Below are 21,600 nucleotides of genomic sequence, written 5' to 3' on the forward strand. Positions count from 1 at the left end.
TAAAAAAAAGTCCTGTGCAAAGACATCTGTCTTTTTAGGCAGAAATGTCATAGTGTACTTTGCCATAATCAAGCAGTCAGATCTTGTTTTTAATAGTAGTAGGAACACAGTTGCAGTTTTTACAAACAGAAAGAACTTAAATAGGTTATGGAAGAAGTATCAACTGCAATAATTTTTAGTACTAAAGTTTGCCGAATAAGCACTAGAAAAAATATACTTGTGATAACAGTCGTTCAGCAGATAGACCTGCTTTCTGAGGTGATAGTTATGAAAGTACCATGTCATTTATCAGATAATTTAGCTTCACTTTAGTAGAAACTAAAACAGGAGGGAGAAATAACTCTTGAGGAAGATAGTCCTTCTGTATACGTTAGGCTAGAATGAGAAACATCATTATCAGATTAACTCCGAAGGACGGAGACTTTAACTGGTAATAGCTCTTTCACAAGTGTAATATTCCATTATGAACTCAGTACAGGATAGATACAAGTGGTAAAGAATGGAATATTACACTTGCAACAGAACTGGAAGTGTAATATTCACAAGTGTAATGAAATAACAGAACTGGAACAGAACTGGAAGTGTAATATTCCATTACAATTGTGAATATTACACTTCCAGTTCTGTTGCAAGTGTAATATTCCATTCTTTACCACTTGTATCTATCCTGTACTGAGTTCACCAAGTTATACATCCTATAAAAGGTGCTAACTAGACGAAAACCTGCTTGATAAAATACGCAAATGATTTAAAATAGAAAGGAAAATTATTATTAAAAAAAGTGGAATATTTATAATAACCTAGTTTTTTCTAATACTCTTTGTAATACTGAATGTATTAATATCATAAGTAGAGGGACTAAGCAAAACTACTCTGCATAAGCAAGCAGCTATAACAAAAAAAAGAATATAAGTCTAGTAAGTCAAAAATAAATTAATCTAAAATTATAAGATGAATCAATCTGATTTAGCATTTGGAATCAGTTGTAAAAAATCATCCATGTTATTTAAAAGTCATTAAGCTAATAGAATTGGTGAAAGAGTAGTTGAAGAGATAAATAAAGAAGAAAACATTTGCTGCTGTTAAAATGTATTGCTGTTGCTCTAAGGTTGACAGTTTCATTGCAGATTTTTGTGAAATATAGATGAAACTGTTGGCTGCTGATATTGTGAAAGCATAAGAGGACCAAATAGATACTATTTTGAGATCATATGCTTCATCCGAAGTGTGTGGGATCCGAACAATAAATGAATGGGAAGACTGTAAAAGGATATTATTTCATGACAAATTCTCATACTTTGTTACCTACATTATAATTTTCAAGCCAAAATTCCTTTAGTTTCGTACATATTTTCTCCAGTAAAAGGCTTTGTTTCTTAAACCTTTTCATTCAAGAACCCTTTTTATAATTGATATTTTTTTTGCGACCCCAGTTATTAAATGTAAAGCTACAAATATTTTCCCATAAATAATTTATTTTGGTAATCATACACATATGAAAAGAAATAGTTTGAGTATTTGTTTCAGGTGTAAAAAAATTAAAGGAAATCGTATTTTAATGAAATAGATGTGTTTGTTTTGTGCCTCATAACAAATTGAATCTTGGTGCAAAGTTAGACACTGGTGGATGTAAAATATCATCTATATATCGAGTTGAATAAAATTTTAATTTAAAAAGGCTTAAAACTGAAAAAAAAAAAAAAAAAAAATCGTTTTGCACACTGTGGTGGTGAATAGCAGAAGAAAATTTAATGCTGCGTCAGAAATTGTGGGAAATTCAGGTCTAGTTTCGATCCAGAATTCAATCGAGGATTTTTGTGGGCACTCGTTTTCAGTCACTCGATGGCTCAGTCAGTTTCTCTTGCACTTTAAGTGGCATGTCAATCAAAAATAGTTTCTGATTCCAAGATAACTTTTTGAAATCAATTCGATATTCCCTGTGTGTTTAAAGTAATCTACAATAATTTTTGCAATTTCTTAAACATTTACAATTCTGAAATAACTCATGCTGAAACTACAATGGAACACCGCTATTGTTGATATGTTTAATGATATTTTTCAGTTTGTAAATATAATTTACAGCTCAACGTGGCCAGTATTACGATTTTATAATTGTGCTGTATAGAATGTTATTTATTATATTAAAGGTAATGAAGGGAATTGCAACTGAAGTTTCTTTAAATTCCTGCATCTGAATTAAATTTTTGCAGACCCTACGGGTGGTCATGACCCGCAGCTTAAGAAAAATTGGTCTGGTTTCAAGAAAACAATTTGCATGCTTGTACATTGATGACATTGCTTGCTAGTATTTATTACTGGCCATGAAAAGTGTACTGAAGTCCCCCTCCTTGTGATATGCTTGAGGAAATTTTTTGAATTTCAGAAAAACAACAAAATTGGTCTTCTGCTGTAAACTTTATCCTGAACGAAATCAGGCTGAACTTAGATGGTGAGTTTGCTGCAAAGCAGTCTTTGGATACATGTTTGAGAGTTTGTGCCTGTTATTTGCTGTTTTTATGGCAGAAACTGGTGTATGTTTTTAACATGCTAAATTTGATTGGTTATAAATAGCTGTTTTAATCAGTTTGGTGGAACTTGCCAGCCATGACTGAGATGTAATTATCAGGGCTCAATTAACAATCTGGGATTCTAGGCTTGGTATTCTTACAGGGATGCTTGCTTTCCTTGTTTTGTGAAGGCAAAATAGGATTATTGGATATTCTACAATATTGAGATCCCTTTAAATCTGAGGCCCTATAGACCTATGTAGTAATTCAGGACTTGATAATTACATTAATAAATACTTAACAGAAAAGATTTAATTTCTCAAGTGTAATTAAGTATTTATTTCTTTAATTCTCTTGAAATGTTTAATTTTGGCTGTATTAAAATCAATTAGTGACTCAGTTTAGTTGTATGAAAGTCATAAATGTATAATAAAGATATTTTGTGGCACTTCTTATTTGATATGATGGAATTTATTTGTTTTCACATCATTTGTAGCATTAAACAGTTGTGAACAGACAAGAAAAAAAAAAATAATAATAACGTTTATATTTGATAGTACTTACGGATAGTGCCAATTTATATTGGTTTTTATAGTTCCATTTAAATTAATGTGAAATATATTTAGAATTCATTATACTAGTTTTAATTTTGAATAAAGCAACATGATCATCAGATCAATAACAGCAAAGTAACAGGTCATAATTTTGTATTTTCACCATAATGTAACAAAAACGATCATATTGATGTGTCTTCTGAATCATCATTATTGCTTAAGTTTCTGCTTTTGATGTTCTCAAAACAACAGTTTTATTTTTGATTAATTTTAACAATTTTAGAATTCTTTAAAGAGTAATTTCACTGTCACGTGCGATCAGACAGTGTTAAAGACCAGAAGAATATTTGTCACGAGGAGGGGAGGGGGGATCAAAGATGTTTCTAAAGATAGATGAAGGAGTATATCAGGTACCACTTCTTTCCTCACAAAACAAATTATAGGTATTATAAGTCTATATCTATAGATGCTACATTATTGTTTCCAATACAGATATATTTTATTGCTTGATATTTAGTTTCTGTAGCATGCTACAGAAATTATTTTCTACTCTGAGATGAACCAAGCTTAAAATCGTAATGAAAAATATAGTATAAATTACCATATTCTCTTCCCCACCCCTTTTCATTTCTTCTAGCCAAAAAAAAGTTAGGTATGGTACAAAGTCCTATATTCCGACGTCCAGTATCCGGAAATCCGGACCTCAAAGCCAACCTTTTTTGGGAGGGGGTATGCCTTACGCATGCGCACTTGATTTTATTCTCCGGTAAAAACATTCAGAGTCCCGATTCTTAATTTCACTTCGTCACTCGTTATTGAAGAAACAATTATTTTAGCATAAATTTGTATCATGAAAAAATTTAGCTGCGTATCTGCTTGCCATACATCTCAAACCGAAACGTTCTACATGGAAACAGCATTGATTAAACAATCACTAATATTTTATATTCCTGACGCCAACCTGGCGAATCATTATTTATTATATTTTCCTTTCATTCCCGCATGTTTATCGGCATACGACAACTTGAGTGAAGACTCGTACAGGGAGCGATGCTTAAACAATTTTGTTTTTAGTAATTGAATAACAAAGAGTTTGGTAATGTTTTATGTTGACGTTACGTTTCCCGATGATTAAAGTTAAATGCGCTAAGAAATGTTGACGAGGAAAAATTTAACGAAAACTTCTTTCCGTATGCTCAAAATAAATTTTGTTCAACATACTCATAGGCCAAAAGATAATATTTAGTGCTATTTGAATTAAGAGTAATTGATTTGTTATTCGTATAAATCCAGAGCTCGTATGGCCGAATTTAGGAACGACAAAATTTTTGGAATTTAGAAAAAGCACCGACCAACACAATTAAGGGATGACAAAATTTTTAGAATTCAGGGAAAGCACTGGGACCCAAAATTTAGGACCCGCAGAAACTGCAGCAGGCGGTAAGATAGTATCTAGCGTCGGCACTCGATAAGCTTATGTATCTATGGAAATATATTCAGGACTCGGATAAGCATGTCATTCCGAGGTGGTACAGCGTTCGAGATAGACGTCTTATCGCTTCGCTCTCCGTTTCCTTGCATTGCTACCAATCCCGCTCTTGTATCGAGTTCATCGACCTCGCCTCACGGGCTCTGGGTTGTTTCTTTGGCTTTCGCCTCGCAAAAGCGTCGCCTTAACCACTGCTGTATCCTTCGCTGGATAAAACAGGTCGTATTTTATTCTTTCTTCTGATTTTCTTTATTCACCGTGCTGATAAGGGTACCTTCGGGTACGGCCTCTAGTTAGGCCTTTTTCCAACTTTTTGCCTCGCATGATTAATCAATATGACACAACAAACATAACTGTAACTAATAATAATATAAACATGGAAAATTCACCTCCAAACTCAGAAAATCCTCACATGAGACATCTCAATGATGAACCTAACGTTCTCCAAATATTAAGTCACAAAATTACTTTATCCAATGACGTCGAAGCTACCAGATCCTTGGTGGAAGATATCCAAGATATCCGTAATGACACAAATGTGATTATGCCCGCTAGTGATCAAAAAGAACTAAACTTTCTCCTTGTAAAAGCCATTAATCAACTGCGTATGCAGGAAAACGAGATGGCCAATGCAAAAATAAACGAATTACAAACCTCTAACGAAAAGCTCGCTAAGCAATTTGAAGAGATTAAAAACTTCTGCGACATGCTTCAATCCACTAGTGGTTTCAAAGAAAAAGAAAATTGCGCCATAGACAAACGGATTCTGACTCCGATGAGGAGCCTTCCCTCAAAACCAGCAATCGATATAACCAATTAGAGAACCAAATAGACGACATGCATTTGGACAACGAAGATGAATCAGCTCACTACCGCCCCAAAAGACCAACCAAACAAAAGTGACACCATTCCCGCAAATAGAAAACCAAACTCCAGCCCCAAAACAATCAGAATTGATAAAGTTCCAATTATTGTCGTAGATGACGTACCAAAAGCGGATGAATTCTTCAAAAACTTAAACAAACAAACCGGAAAATAGAACTGGCACCTTAAAAGGACGCCGCCTTGAAATACAGCCTGCAGACTCTGACTCACATCGATTCATTCGCAAAATAGTTGAAGAAACTAAGCTTAAAGCCCACACCTACTTATTGCCCGAAGATAAAGTTTTAAAAATCATAATAAGAGGCTTACCCATCACCACAGATCCCCAAACCATTACTCAAGAACTTCTTGACAAAGGATTTAAGGTTAACTTTATTACACTATTAAGAAACAGAAAAGAAAATAAACCAATGCCGCTTTTCTTAGTACATATACCAAAATGAGAAGAAAATAAGGAAGTATTCAAAATCAAACGCATAGGTTATATAAACGTAACAATATAATCATTACGCAAGAAACCTGGCCCTCCACAATGTTATAGATGCCAGGGATTTTTTTCACAGTTCCCTGCTCTGCACCAGAGACTGGGTATGCGTCCGTTGCGGAGGCAATCACAAACCTATAGAATACACCCGTAGTCGCGACCAGCCAGCCATATGTTATCACTGCAAAGGTCCTCACCCAGCCAGACCAAAAAACAAACAAGTTCAGTTCCAACCCAGTCCTCCACCAGCGACCAATCCCTGGATTAACAGAAGACAAGACTTTCCTCCGCTGACATCAAACAGTAACGAAAATATCGCTCAAACCTCCATTCAAAACCAAATTCTAACAGAAGAAACTACCAGCACCTCCCTGTCAGACCTCTTTGACTTCTCTTCACTAAAAACAATCTGGACAATAGTGATACAAGGACTCAAAAACATTAAAACCAAGAAATCACCTCTTGATAAAATAATCGCAGTAGTCGAAATCATTGAAAAAATAGGAAATCATCTGTAGTGCTAATAAATTCAAGAACAGATGCAACATAAAAATCTTCTCTTGGAACGCTAACGGTCTTTACCATAAAAAAGATGAATTATTCAACCTCATTATTGAAATTGAAGCTGACGTAATACTCTTACAAGAGACTCACCTTAAACCAGCACTCAAAGTACTTTATGCCAATTATAACACCTACCGTACGGATCGTGAGACAGGAAGAGGCGGTAGCATCATCACATTTGTTAAAAGGAACATAAAACACGCTCAAATTCCTAATCCCAGTACCACTTTCTAAAGTAACACAATAGAAATTGTAATAGAACATAAAAAATTCAAAATTTCGAATATATACATCCCACCAAATAACAATCCCAGCGCACAAGAACTGATTCACCTCCTTAATTCTAATACTTCTACCACTGTCGGAGGGTACTTCAACGCCAAACAGCCCCGTTGGAACCGAGGACCTGCTAACAAAAAAGGAAATGACATATTTAAACTCATTCAATCAAATAATTATAACATTCATGCTCCAGACGAGCCCACCCATTACGGGTGCAATAGCGCCACCACAATTGACTTCATCTCAAGTAACATTACTAACAGATGCAATATCTCTGTAATTTCAGGCCTGTCTTTCGACCACAACCCCATTGTATTTAAAATCCCCATTAATAAATATCCCCATTAATAATACCTCCTCTCACTTGACAGAAGTATAGGAGTTACAAATTGGATCAAATACTCTGAAATTCTGAATAACTCCATACAAGGTAACCCATGCATCAACAATACAGAAGATTTAGAACACGAAGTCGCAAAATTTACCAACAGCATCAATTCTGCTTTAAAGGAAGCCACCAATACTTTTTATGTGAACAAGCCTTTCCTTCCCCTGCCTGCCGATATAAGAAATAGGATTAAAGAGAAAAACCGGATCCGTAAAAGATGGCAAACCGCCAGCGATCCACAACTCAAACACGAACTAAACTCTATGCAAAAAGAAATCAACAGAAGAATCAAGAACTTCAAAAACCAAAAATGGACCAATTTCCTAAATAACCTAGCTATAGAGGACAATTCCCTATTTGACATTTCCCGCAAATTCAAGAAACCCTATAAACCTATTCCACCTATCCATGGACCTAGTGGAACTTCATATACAGAAGAAGATAAAGCTAAATCTTTTGCGGACTATATGGAAGATACATTCACTCTTAATCCCATTCCGTACGACAATAACCATATTGAACGGGTCAACCAGGTGGTCAGTAACTTCCTTAATACCCCTGCTCCATACAACTTCACTTTCCTGACTACCCCAACAATCGTTGCCAACACCATCAGCGCCTTACAAACGAAGAAAGCTCCAGGGCACGATGGCATCTCGACCAAAGCACTGAAGCATCTTCCGATCAACGCTCTTACCTGCCTAACTAAGATAATCAACAACATTATCAAATTCGCTCATTTTCCTAACTCATGGAAGCAAGCTATAATAATTGTTTTTGCTAAACCGCAACAAAATTCAACTCTCCCACAGAACTATCACCCTAACAGTTTACTTAACCACCTGTCTAAAGTTACTAGGAAAATCCTACTTTTCCACATCCAAAAAATTCACTCATCCATGAATTTTCTCCCAGAAGAACAATCCGGTTTTCGTAATCATCATAGCACTTGCCACCAACTTCTTAGAGTTATCAACATTATCACTGAAGGCTACAACTGCAAACTTCCGACCGGTACTATATTTCTCGATATCGCGAAAGCTTTTGACAGGGTATGGCATCGAGGCCTTATTTACAAACTAATCACTCTCAATTTTCCAGATCATTTTATTCGCTTAATAGCCTCTTTTCTCAGCAACAGAACATTCAGAATCAAAATCGGTATTGCTTACTCTACCAGCAGACTAATCAATGCTGGTGTCCCACAGGGGTCGGCACTTTCGCCGTACCTTTTAATATTTATACACAAGATATCCCTAAAGACCCTTCTGTTCATCTTGCACTCTTTGCCGATGACACCGCCATACTTACTAAAGCCTACACTGTTATAGCCGTAAGAAACCAACTCCAAAGCTATCTCATAAAACTGGAAAAATGGCTTACCCTTTGGAGGATTAAAATTAACACATAAAACTAAGGCAATAATTTTCCGTAAAGGAAACATGAAATACTATCCTCCACCCCCTGAAATATTTGACGAAGAAATAGACTGGAATAATGAAACCAAATACCTTTGAGTCGCTCTTGACCAAAAACTTACCTTCAGAACCCATTTCTGGTCCGTAGTACAAAAATTTAAAATCACCACAGCTACTATGCGACCTCTTCTTGGAAGAAAAAGCAACTTATCTACTACAAACAAATTAATTCTATATCGCTCCATACTGCGCCCAGCTCTTCTTTATGCAGCACCGATCTGGGGACATGCAGCTAAAACCAATATTAAACAATTACAAATTCTACAAAATAAAATTTTACGAGAAATTATCAATGCTCCTTGGTATATTCCCAACATCTATATTCACAGAGACCTTCGAATGGAACTTATTCAAGAGTATATTAAACGATTAGCGGTCAACTTCTTTTATTCAGTACAAACCCACAGTAATAGCCTTATTAGCACTCTCAGACACTCTCCGTGTCGCAGAGATAAACATCGCTACCCTTGTGACATCCTCCCCACATAAGATTCACAACCTTAATTGACTCATTCACGCAAAACTGACTCTGCGGTCTTACCACCCGCGGCTACATCTTATAACGACACTAAACTTGACACCCCCCCCTTTTTCGCGGCCGCTAGTGCGGACCTCACTCTCTTTCATCCGCCTCCCACACTCCTTTCACCCTTCTCTCTCTCCCCCCACCCAATCTTTAGGTCGCCGCTTTTTCGGATGGCAAAGAGTCTCCTTTCCCCATCGATGACGACTAGCTGATAGCTTTGCACTTTGTAATCGATTACGAAGTCTCGATACTTTGTTTACGTTTTAGGCGGAATTGTGGAAAATTTTGCGGAACGGAAAAGGGCCTTCACCTTCATATTTTATTTTATTTATTTATTTATTTTTTTTTTTTTTTGCGGTATACGAGACTGGGCGCAATGCGAATAAATCTGTATGATACACAGAAACTTGCTCATATTGCTGATACAATGATCAAGAGTATTGATATGTTTAGTTCATTTCTGTTGTTAAAATAAAAAACCGCAATTGTGCATGTAATGAGTGTAAACAATAATGAAAATTTAGATATGTCTGTATTGTTGACTAAGTAGTAATAATGCCTGATTGTAAAATATATATTAGACTACTGATTGTATATGTACGATTTAAAGTAATAATTACGTAGGGTAGAACACAGCAAAAGAATCACTGAATTTTTATTAATTTGAATGACCCATAATTTTTGTTTTGTTCATAGGGATATATCTTTTTTAGGTGATATATCTATTTTAATATATTGTGTACTTAATTGTGTGTGCATATATATACGAATAAACGGGCCTTAAAACTTGGGTTGATTTAGTAAAAAAATTAAATATAGTATAATGTGTTATTATAAACATTATAATACTATACCACACAAGCACTTTCTTATATATGTAATATAATCTTAGAGAAATACCAACTGAATCCTTCTTTGAATATCTATAATATTCTCTGACTGTGTTGTTTCATATACAATGATTAAGCAAAGACAGCGTTAAAATTTTGCTCCGAACAGCTGAGATGCGTGTCTTAAATTTTGTACTAAACAGCACAAACTTATGTCTGGAGGTAAGAAATTTATAAATTTTGTTTTGTCTACGATTTTCATTTCTCTACATCGAAAAATTATACTGGTGTGGGGGCACCACTTCACTTAACATTTGATTTCAAGTGGCATCTGATGTTTTATGTCAATAAAAATATGACAGTTCATCCTAATTTTAATCTCTTCTTTATTGTTAGCTTTTAAGAAATTTGCTTCTTATTTGCATTTTGTTCTCTTTCTGTCAGTAGATGATATTAAGGATTTGGTTTTTATTATTTAATCATACTCTCCAATTTCTTTCTGTTGCTTCTCATGTAGGCACATGTTTCTTTTTCATTCTTGCAGCAGATATTAAGATGTGTAGTGCTTCAAGTGAACTAATATTTTGTGGATTTTTGTTTGCTATTGATTTCTTTTTAAATTATAATCCTGCTTAGTGTTAAGATTTATGCGCTGTTTATATCTGGTAATTAATAATAAAAAAACTATGTATTTTCATCATTTTGTGTACATTTTAACCATACAATTATTTTTGTATGCGAATAAATTTGTATTTATTGACTTTTCTTTACACCCAATTATCCCTAAAGTATATATGCTATGCTGAATGCATTATTTCAGATTCAAAATGTATACACAGAGAGATGCATATCACACTATGATGATAACAAAAATGGTAATTTAATAACATTGACATCAAATATCACCTAAGACAACCACTTCCATAGAAAATTTTTTGTAGCAGCTGTGTCTGACTGTCTTACAGAAGTGTTTTGTGATTTAGAATTAACTCGCTGTAATACTGATGCAATTTAAGGTTACTAATATGTGCATTCAGCTGTTTTTCTTTATTAGTTCAAACAACCCATGTTATTGATCAAAAAGCAATACCTTATCGTTAGTCATATTATAAAAATTAAAAAATGGGTTTTGGAAATTTTCCTCCTTATGCAATGATTTCCAGTTTGGTAAAAAAGCTTTCATAAGTTGATCTTACTATGGGCACGTATTGAATTTTATTTAGTGTTAAAAATCATTTCTATGGTATATGTACATATTTTTACAGTTTTTAAAATACTTCAGAAATTCATTATCTCATACCACAAGGCATGCATAAAATAAGCTTATTTCCTTGTACTATTATTAAGCTGTCCAGAAGAAGCCTTTTTTTGACAATGGATCACTGAAAGTTATGCTGTATCTTTCTGTTAATTAGAAAATAATTTTGGATAATAAAATAAATGTATTAGAAAAATATTATATTAAAATGATATTTTTAAAACACATAATTAAATTAATGTATTAGAAATCTGTAATTTAAAGCAAACCTTCGTTCTTCAACTACATATTCATTTCCGATACCCAAAGGCTAATTCCATCATAATAGCTTGTATTTTAACTCGTCATTATTCAGCAAAACTTTTTGATTAAAAAATTCTGTATTCGTCCTTTGTGATAAAAGCCCAAGATACGAACCTCCACCGTCTGCAAAATGCATGGCTCTCTTTGTACAGGATCTCTGTGGCTGTTACTGGAAGCCTAGAGTATGTTCAAGCAGTAGTAAATAGGCTTCCTTATTCTCTGTTTATTTAGTGTGTGATATATTTGTTTGTGTGTGTTTATTTGATAGTGTGTCTGTATAAATACTTTTGTCTGCCATTGGAAATAAAAATATATGCATTACAAATCCGAGTTATTAAGTATATTAAGGCTGTTTACATTTTTCATTCCAAAACATATATTCAATTAAAATACATTATGCAATTTGTGTTCATCTACATTTGTTAATGTTTAATTAATGCCAACAGAAACATGTTCGCATAAATTCCTCTAAGTAATTTAAACATGAGGTTGTTTAAGAAGGTCATTTTTTATCCATTCATTTATTGAAATATTTGCATTACTTCTTATATATTAAAATTTACATATATTATGTACTTTTTTCAGTAGACAATCCAAGAATATTCTATATGTTAAAATGTATGGTATATGCAATAATTCCCCCCCCCCAAAAAAAAGAAAAAAAAAAACTTATCCTCTATTTGTGATCTTATTATCTGATTGTGTCTTCTTCAAAATACACAAATAATCTGATGGAATGAAAATATTTTGGTCATTAAAACTTTTTAATCACTGCTCTTTACATCTACATTTCTTTTTTCACATAATCTGAAGTTTTCGAGTAGTCTGAAGGTTTTCAAACTGTGTTTCACAGAAATTTTAGATACCATGCAACCTCTAGGGCATCTGTAAGTCAAAATTTAAAACAATTTTTAATATCACTGGACATCAAAATGAAATACTTGAAATAATCTTTGAAATTCTCTTATTATTGTTAAAAAATATTAAGCAGATTTTTGTTTATGATTAAATTTATAATGAAATAATGAATTTCTTTTTACTTTCTGCATAAAATGCACAAATTTTATATTTCAATTCTTTAAAATTTATTTTTCTGAGGATAGAAATTCTTCTATAGAAAAAATTACGATTTTAGAAGTTTTTCTGAATTTAAAGATTTGAAGACAACCCTGTTATAAGGGTTTACGATTATAATGTGAATGACCCAAATAATTGTAAATGGCCTATGGCCATACTTAATACACATATTATTTAAATTGACATGCTTTACCTGTAATGTACATTTGTGACTTATGTTATAATTTAAGTGCACCAGTTTACTCACACTTATCTGTATTGTATGTATGTATCATATGCATCTCTAGACTCAGGTTAAAGCTAGCTCGTTTCCCCTTTCTCAGCTTTCCCAGATGACATTTTTGGGTCTTTACTGGAACTCGACGCACACTTTATTTCGGCTAGAATAACCACTTATCTCACTCTTCTTTTATTCAAAAATTATAACATACTAATTTGGGGAAAAAATTATATTTTATGTTAGTTACTCATGACAACATTCGAAACAACCTACATGTTCGACAAGGGGTAGGGGTCTAGGAAAGCCACAACTTTTTCAATGAACTGGATGAATAAATGCAGCCCTGCCTTTTGTTGTGTTTTATGCATTTATAAATTTCTACCTGACTGTTTATTCTTTAATTCTATATAACACAATTAATCGATGCTTGTTTCTTATATAGAATTTTAACATTAATTCTACATAATAACATGAGTAATCTTTTTTTTTTTTTAATTGTATTTTAGCATTATTAAAAAACACTTTGGCACTATGAACTGAGAATATCTGTCAATCTGTCTTCTACGTTAATTTACAATAATATAAATGTGAATATCTGAATGGAGTTATATTGAAAGATCTACTGGATGCTATGATTCCATGATGGTCAATCCACCACATTGGAAATATTAAATCAAACAATAAGTACAGGAAAAGATTCAGCAAGACAATATATCCTCTTTTGAATGAATACATTTAACTGTAGTTATTCCAAATATGTTTTATACAACACCCCAAAATCATGGAAAATAACTTTCTAAACCGAGTTTACAGTGTAAAAAAAGTAGTGGAAAAATGTTGTAGTCATGTAACTGGGCTATCTAACATAAAAATTACAGCATATTACACCAGTGTTCTTACCTTTACTGCATATTACAACCAAATAACTACAATTAGATATGAGAAAGAACAGGCAGTGTCAGTACAACCAAGAGTAAAACTTTTACAGAGTTGCTAATTTGAAAACAAGTGAACCTGTAAAACTAACCCTGCATACTGGTTTGCTTTAGATGCATTTGGTAACCAATATGCCGTAAGTCTTTACCAGATTCAGTTTTGAGTGCATTAAATACTATATTGCTCATATGTCTTGATCGTGACAATCAATGCAGCTGCAGCATTATTGAATAGAAATAAGTTATATGACTCTCAAATAAGTGTTTGTAAAGTTGTTCAGGAAATAAATATTACTAAATAATAACATGTATTATGTTTATTGAATTGTACAAAACTTATATGTTATACTTTGAATTATCGTCAATTTTAATTGTCTGAAATCTGGTATTTGATAGTATATAGTTGTAGCAGTTTTTTCACTATAAATTCTGAAGAATCCGAAAATAAATGCACATACTAAAGTATTTCAAGTATGATAATATTCAGTATTTAAGATTATCCTAAAAGTATGAAATTTATTATTTTATTTGAAAATAAGTATTAGTGTATCCATGGCATGCAGGTCCCCGAGATTACTCTATTATCCACTCATAGGTGGGGGTGTCACCTTTGCCAAAGGCTCTTTGTAGCCTGCTTTAGGTTTCATACTAATTTTAATTACTAGCCATCTACTGAAATGGTTTCTTTATGTATATCCACCTTTATTCCAACTCTGGTATTTCTACGGCGATGGAGGTTTAGTTGACCATACTTCTTGACAATTCTTTTACTTTTTTTTAGTTTAATTTTTTTTTTCAATTTGAAGCGGTAGACCAGTATTTTCATCTCGCATAACTGTTTTTGAAGCAGACTCTAAAATCTCCTTCAAAGAGTTGGCTACATTGTGTAAATTTTCGCTATCTAAATTCCAAAGGAGTGACCGAATTGATCTGTAATTTGCATCGCACTCATTGATCAAATTTCTTTTTTTACTCAACGTTGCTTCTTCAGATATGGTGGGTAAATTATCTGATGTTCCACCTGAAGGAGTTTCAGTTGATGAATATTTTCGTTTTCTGGTGCCTGAAATACTTCTTGAGACTAAATCTTCATCAACTTTGAAAATAGGTGTTGAAAATAGCCATTCTGCAGTACATTCCAAACTCCAGGCTGGAAACTTCATGCCAGCAAACACAATATGCTTGCACAGCAGTCGGTTTCTTCTGAAATCTAAGCATGTGCATTGACACAGTTGTTTCTGTTCATCAAACGTGACAGAATAAACTGCATCATGCTTAGTTTCAGAAGAAACTTTAAAGAAGCCATGTGAATTTTTTTTTATATTACCCACATAAACTTCAGCAGCTCTTAATTTTGTTTTTATGTGATCAATTAACCATTTTGGCTTATTGATTAAATAATTTGGTACATGTTCATTGTATAATCTGGCCTGCGAAAGCATACTCAGATTTTTTCTGACGTAAATTCTATATCTTTCTGGCAGAAATTTCTCAACCAAGATCTTAATTATTTCAGACAGCATACAGTTTTTATATCCCTGAAGATATCTATATTTTAGTTCCTCATTCAACACCATTGTTCGAGTTTATGAATAAGTCATTTGGTTTGTAAGCCAAAGCTCATCTCTCAATTTCCTTGAACCATGTTAATTCAAAATAATCTTTCACAGCTTCATATTGGTTCCATGATTTTAATACCTCTATTGCTGCAACCATTTCATCTTGAGTTGGAGCATTTGCTATGGCACGTAATTTACACAAAAGCTCTTCTTTGGGAACCACTGCATTCTTTTTCTTAGAAGCCCATCTTGACCATGCCTGCTCTCGATGGAAACTACATATAAAAGCCTTAATTCCTGTAAAGACATTTTCCAAACTTGTAATTTCTTCCATTGCAAAATCAACCATCCCATATTTTGGTCTAACGAGAGGCGACCAATTTTTAATAATTATAAGAGCTTCTTCTAATGCTTTGGCTGTTTCATTTTGTGTAATTATTATGCTCACTATTTGATAGTTCACATTTGTTTTGACAACTAAAAAATAAAGTGGGAGAGCATACTTACAGGTTCGATAGGTCGCGTCGAGAAGAACAAGATTAGAACCATATAAGACATATAAATTTTTCATTTCTTCACTTTGATATACAAATAGCAGATTTAGTTTTGAATCTGTAAAGTCATTTGGCTCAGTACCATCATATGTATTTTCAGTACATGGTCTAAAAAAAACAGAACACTTGGAAGTATCCCAGCTATTTATTAACATTTCTGTATTTTCCTGGTCAATTTTACTAGTTCTAATATCGGATTTTGCTTGGCTTATTATTTTCCTTATTGCCTCCATTTCTGGATAAAATCGTCTGCGCGTTTTATCAGTTTCTCCCAATTCAGTTGAAACGTATACTTCTAATAGCTCTGCAATTACAGTGGCATTGCATTTTCCATTCTTAACTTTAGAAGCTATGAAATGCCGCACTCTAGCATCTATAGGTTCTATTACTGCAGCCATGTTACCCATTAGATGATTTTGATGATCTTGGCTATTAGGTAAATTAAACATGAAAACTTCTTCACCAGCAATACTATCTTTATTGGCTAGTTTTTCCTTAATTTTCCGAGATATCATAATCTTTCTTTTTCGGGTTGGCACTACCTGTAATTTAAACATATTTATCACAGTAAAATTTAGAAATTCCAGCACAGTCATCTAAAACTAATTATTGATAAAGGTTCAATTTTAAAAACTTTCTGTTCATAGCAAATTATTCAAAAAAAAAAAAAAAAAAAAAAAGAGGAGTCGTTTCTCATTTTTTTTCCTTTAAAAAAAGCTGTAAAAAGGATCTTCCATTTTTATAACAATAGATCAAATTACTTCTTCAAAGAAACATAACCAATAAAACTTCACTTTGAACAACTTATTTCTATTTGTAGCAAATTGGTTAGAATATAATTAGCATAAAAAGCCTTTATTTCTGGCCTGAAAACATCATTTTATTTGCATGTCAATTACTGAATTATTTATTTAGGAAAATATTACTGTTAAAAACCCTCTTTTGGCCAAAAAAAAAAAAAAAAAAAAAAACCTATTTAGAAAAATATGTTGAATAAAGAGACACAAAAAATCATTTCTCTTTTTTACATTGTGACTCTAAAAATACCTTTTGTTTTTATGTCAAAAAGTATGTATACTTTATCATAGAATACCTTCAATACATCTTGCTCATACGTGACAGAATTATATTTTTTCCTTTAAAAAAAATTCTCTAAAATTACTAAGACCATCTTAGAACAAAAAGTTAAATAAACTTCTACCTTGAACTGAGGCATCCTGTACATTCGGGTAACATTAATTACAGCTGGACAATTAACTTTTTTAGTTGTCTGGTTCTTGGAATATGCTTTACCAAAAGCATGATCAGTTTGACATTAAAAGAAAGAAAAAAAAAAAAAACACACACACACACACACATATATATATAATCCAAGAGGTGATATTTTTGTATAAATTTTTAAATATAACAATGTTATTTTACCTTTTCATTTTTTTCTTTAGCATAATTTTTCTTTTGACGTTTATTCAGATCTTTTCCTTGATGGCAAACATAGGTTTTTCGCCCAAAGTGGAAATAGGGAATATCATCTAACCAGTTTAATCGTAAATCTGGAGTTAGTTCAACTGGAAAGAAAATTTTGATTTAGATCACAATCTGATAAGCTTTGATTTTTAAAAGAAAGAAATTACAGATCTCTATAAACATATTATACATTTAACATTATACTTTGATTTTTAAAAGAAAGAAATTACAGATCTCTATAAACATATTATACATTTAACTGTCTCTATATATACTACATACTGTAGACACTGCTTAATGTATTGCAGCTGATGTCGTGTATATTGCTATTGAATTTCTAAGTTCTGCTCTTTCATATATGGAAACATAAAAAATGCATCATTTGCTGTAATTTTATTTGCTCAATTTGGTTAATATAATCAAAATATTATACAATAAATTTCTTAAACTGAAGAACGAAAATGATTTTAATCAAGCATTTAGAAAAAAGCGCAAAACAATAAAATAAAAAAAAATAAAAACTTAATTTCATACGAATTTTCAATAGCTATTGATTTGGAAGGGCTTCAGCACAGTTCCCTCTTCTTCAAAAGGGAGGTAAAAATTCCTGAAAACATCTTTGCCAAAATACACTTGCATTTTTGCCCAATTTCAGATTTTACATTTGCAAAATCTCTTTAAACAAGGATGCCCTCCAAGTATTAAGATTATAGGTATAGAATTGGTCCAATAAATTTCAGAAACATTATGGACTACTCAAATGAACTTTTGCAATGAAGACTGTAAACAATTGATAAACAAACTTTTATTTTTCCTAATTAAAATGTTAAGAAAGTGGCTAGTTATATTTATAGTTAATTCAATTCCTATTTTAAAAGATACTTTTCTCATCATCTTATATTATCAAAAATGGGCAAATGTAATCACATTAAGCAGCACCTACTGCAAACATAGAGAGATATTAAAAGCATTAAACTATTATGTAAAAAAATTATGTCATTTTGTCTCATATTAAAATTATATATGCTAGGTAAAGTATAGAATGAGCTAGCTGCCTTACGCAAAAGGGATGCCTTTGAGAAGGTCTAATGGGAAACTGTCTTGTATTCACTTATATATAAGGAGAACAGGAAAATTCCCATGCAGCTAATCCATTCAACAGTATTTGTACCTTGATCAAACATCCAGTATTCAGCTATCTTATCTGCTAGTCCATTGGTGCTAAGAGTCAAAATAGACAGTAATGTGATTTTAAACACAAGATAAGTAGCATTCATTGACTAAAGAAATATATATATCACATCACTAAAGAAATATATATACATTTCAGAAAACTTTCCTGTTTTCTAAAATTCAATATCTTTATTATTATAACTTCCTGATATTTCAATGCATTATAATTTTATGGTGAACTATTACCTGAAAATAAAACAGAATATTTTTTGAATTGGTAGTGTTTATTATAAGGTTATTTTGAAACATGTTGTTAATGATAAAACTAAAGAATGGATTTTCTTTATAGACTATTAAATGATTATATTTCAAATCAACAGACTGCATTCATACACTAAAATAGGATGAAAAATATAGTAGTCATCGAGACAATTGTCGAGTTTCTCAAGAAACAACAATAAAAATTTTCAAATCTAACACGGTATATCTTGTTTAATGTTTAATATAGTACGGAATGTTTCGTGAAGCATCAGCTATTTAAAAAAAAAAAAAAAAAAAAAAAAACATGCAATACCTGACAATGAAACCAAATAAAAATCAAACATAACGCTATTACACGTTATGCAACAAAATTAATGAATATGAACGTCTATAAACCCTTTTTTCAACTTGGACCGAATCTCGCAACATCAACTAGATCTTACGCAATAAAATTAATACAAATTAGTGCTGATAAGTTCTTTGGAACAAAATGGCCAAATATCAACTAAACAACCAAAGAAAGCATTTACATTCTAGAGGATTTTTATTTACTCATTACATCTTCAAAAATTACTTACTCTCTTTATCGAATGACTTTCCATAGTAATAAACATATTTTGTTACAGTTTCTACTTCGTGTCTGCGAAGTATTTCTTTAAATTCGCTCCAAGATTTCGCAAAATTCATTTTGCCTCTAAACACAAAGGGACTTTGAAACTCGTAATCGATAAACCGGCCATTCCCCTATCGTTGACACAAGTCTTTCTATCGATGGGAAGAGGAGACTCTAGGCCATCCGAAAAAGCGGCGACCCAATCTTTATCAGAAGTCGAGTAAAAAGATGTTTCTACATCTTGACCATGGAGGTAGGAAGTAAGATGGAGCAAGGCCAACTAGATATCTAGTTGGATGGCCTTGGATGGAGTCGCCCTAAACAAGTTACTCCCGTACCCTGCTCTGAAGCACCGGCGATCCCTACGTGGTGACCAAAACATTGGGTCATTTACCATTGAGTTCTATGGGATTTGACGCGTTCGGATGTAAATATTTTGTAATTACGTCGTAAATATACATATAAATGTATATATTTTCTTTTTCTACATTTCAGAGTTCTAAGTATGTGAAAACAACATATTTTTAAACAACATTTCATTCTGAACGGAATTAAATGCTATACTTTTCACAGGACAGTTTTCTCAGAATGGTTTAATTTGAATGAAATATTTTCACAAGTTTTCGTTAATTACATTAGAAAAAAAAAATTAAGGTAATTCGATTTTATTCGGTTAAGGTACAAAAATTAAGAGCAAAGTTTATTGTATTATTAATATTAAAATTATGCATTATTTCTTTTCTATTTATACAGTTTCTTCCTAAAATACTTTCTTAAATATGACATGATTTTTTGGCTTCTGAGGCATCTTTTAAATCGAAAAATGTAAGTCAATTTATAATTAATGCTCTATTTGGTTCATTTTAAATTAGAGAATTATTAGGAATTAAATAGTACTTGACTTTCTCTGAACATTTCTGAAAGGGAATAAAGTAAGTTTTTTTTTTTTTTTTTTAAGTATTATTTAAAACTTGTAACTGAGTTATTATAAAATGTAATGGGAATAATTCTTTTAATTATACTTATCAGATTTTTTTTTACCCTTCATTTCAACAATACATATTCCAAAACTCTTTATTACGTTCTTAAGTGCCCATCTCATAGCATTTGCTTTACAATACCTTTTAACAGATTGCTTTCCAATACGAACAATTCTTGCTTAAATAGTTTTATAACGTATTTGTCAACAGGATTTCAGTTTATGTTTACAATTCAATATTAAGGTTATTATATATTTAAATAACATTTATAATCATTATAAATTAGATACATTTAATAATTAGATTTCTTCACAGTACTTTCACAGTTGTTTATAAGTGAATAAATTTTTCATTTCAAATACATTTATAAATAATTTAATGAATATTTAAGTATTTTGTCAAAGGCAGATACATGCTTTTTGCAAGCACATGCATAAATACACATACATATTTCCTATTTTTCATTTCCGGCATGTGCAAATCTTTAATTTCTGTGCATTCACTATATTTTTCGTGTAAAGTAATTTACACTATTTAGCATACACCCGAAAGTTTTACATAAAAAATAAATATGAATATAATTTGAATGAAAATTGTAAGTATTATTTTTAATACCCGCTGAAAGGTCAGTTTTTCTTCAAAATTCCTCCACGATGGCATCTCTCTCTTTAGACAGATAGCCCTTGCATGCGTTACTCTATTTAATAAAAACTTAATCTGACCTATGTGCCTAATTACAAATATTTTAACATACATAATTTTATATTTATAAAACGTGTAAGCCCAAAGTGATTATTTTTCAGATATATAAAATTAAAGTGATGGGTTTAAAATGAGCAGCAGTAAAGCCTCTCCTCTAAAAAATTTTAAAAGGTACATGTTACAATAATATATGGATGTGAAAAAAATTTGTTTTATTTAAAACATTTTGAAGTTTGGAAAATAAAATAATACTGTATTAAATATACGAATACTCTATCAAGGGTATCGAAAGACGTATACAATTTTAAATGTAAGGTATTTTTCATTCTTTAAGCATAACATTTTTCTTAAAATCTATATTTTTGTAGTGCAACAGCTTATAATTTTATAAAACAAATTCATAATCAAAATCGCTGTTGTTAGTTATCGAAAAATAACCAAAATGTGATTTTTGCGTAAATGTCACTAAACTATACAAATTGCTATTATCCATCACACTATGAATGTTTCTTTC

General features: G+C 31.9%; 1 protein-coding gene and 1 long non-coding RNA gene across 2 annotated transcripts; both read right to left on the reverse strand.

Moving 5' to 3' along the window:
* Positions 1-15,400: 15,400 nt before the first annotated feature.
* On the reverse strand, positions 15,401-17,203 carry LOC118205478 (uncharacterized). The gene is made up of 2 exons (XM_085808819.1): positions 17,095-17,203; positions 15,401-16,435 (listed from the first exon to the last, which is right to left on the reverse strand). The coding sequence occupies exons 1-2, from the start codon at positions 17,116-17,118 to the stop codon at positions 15,401-15,403; spliced, it is 1,059 nt and encodes a 352-aa protein (XP_085664945.1). The 5' UTR covers positions 17,119-17,203.
* Positions 17,204-17,243: 40 nt separating this feature from the next.
* LOC146992879 (uncharacterized) lies at positions 17,244-19,513 on the reverse strand. The gene is made up of 3 exons (XR_015038956.1): positions 19,370-19,513; positions 18,418-18,578; positions 17,244-17,458 (listed from the first exon to the last, which is right to left on the reverse strand). It is a non-coding gene; the product is annotated as an uncharacterized LOC146992879 (long non-coding RNA).
* Positions 19,514-21,600: the final 2,087 nt, after the last annotated feature.

This window comes from Stegodyphus dumicola, chromosome X2 (genome assembly GCF_044657685.1).
Source record: "Stegodyphus dumicola isolate Sdum_Otavi_A_Nest chromosome X2, ASM4465768v1".
Lineage (NCBI taxonomy): Eukaryota > Metazoa > Arthropoda > Arachnida > Araneae > Eresidae > Stegodyphus > Stegodyphus dumicola.

Excerpts from the sequence above, each read along its gene's own strand:
- LOC118205478 (XM_085808819.1), bottom strand. The coding sequence starts at position 17,118 with ATGTACAGGATGCCTCAGTTCAAG. Across the intron at positions 16,436-17,094 it reads ACAGGATGCCTCAGTTCAAG|GTAGTGCCAACCCGAAAAAG; the intron begins GTAGAAGTTTAT and ends TTTAAATTACAG.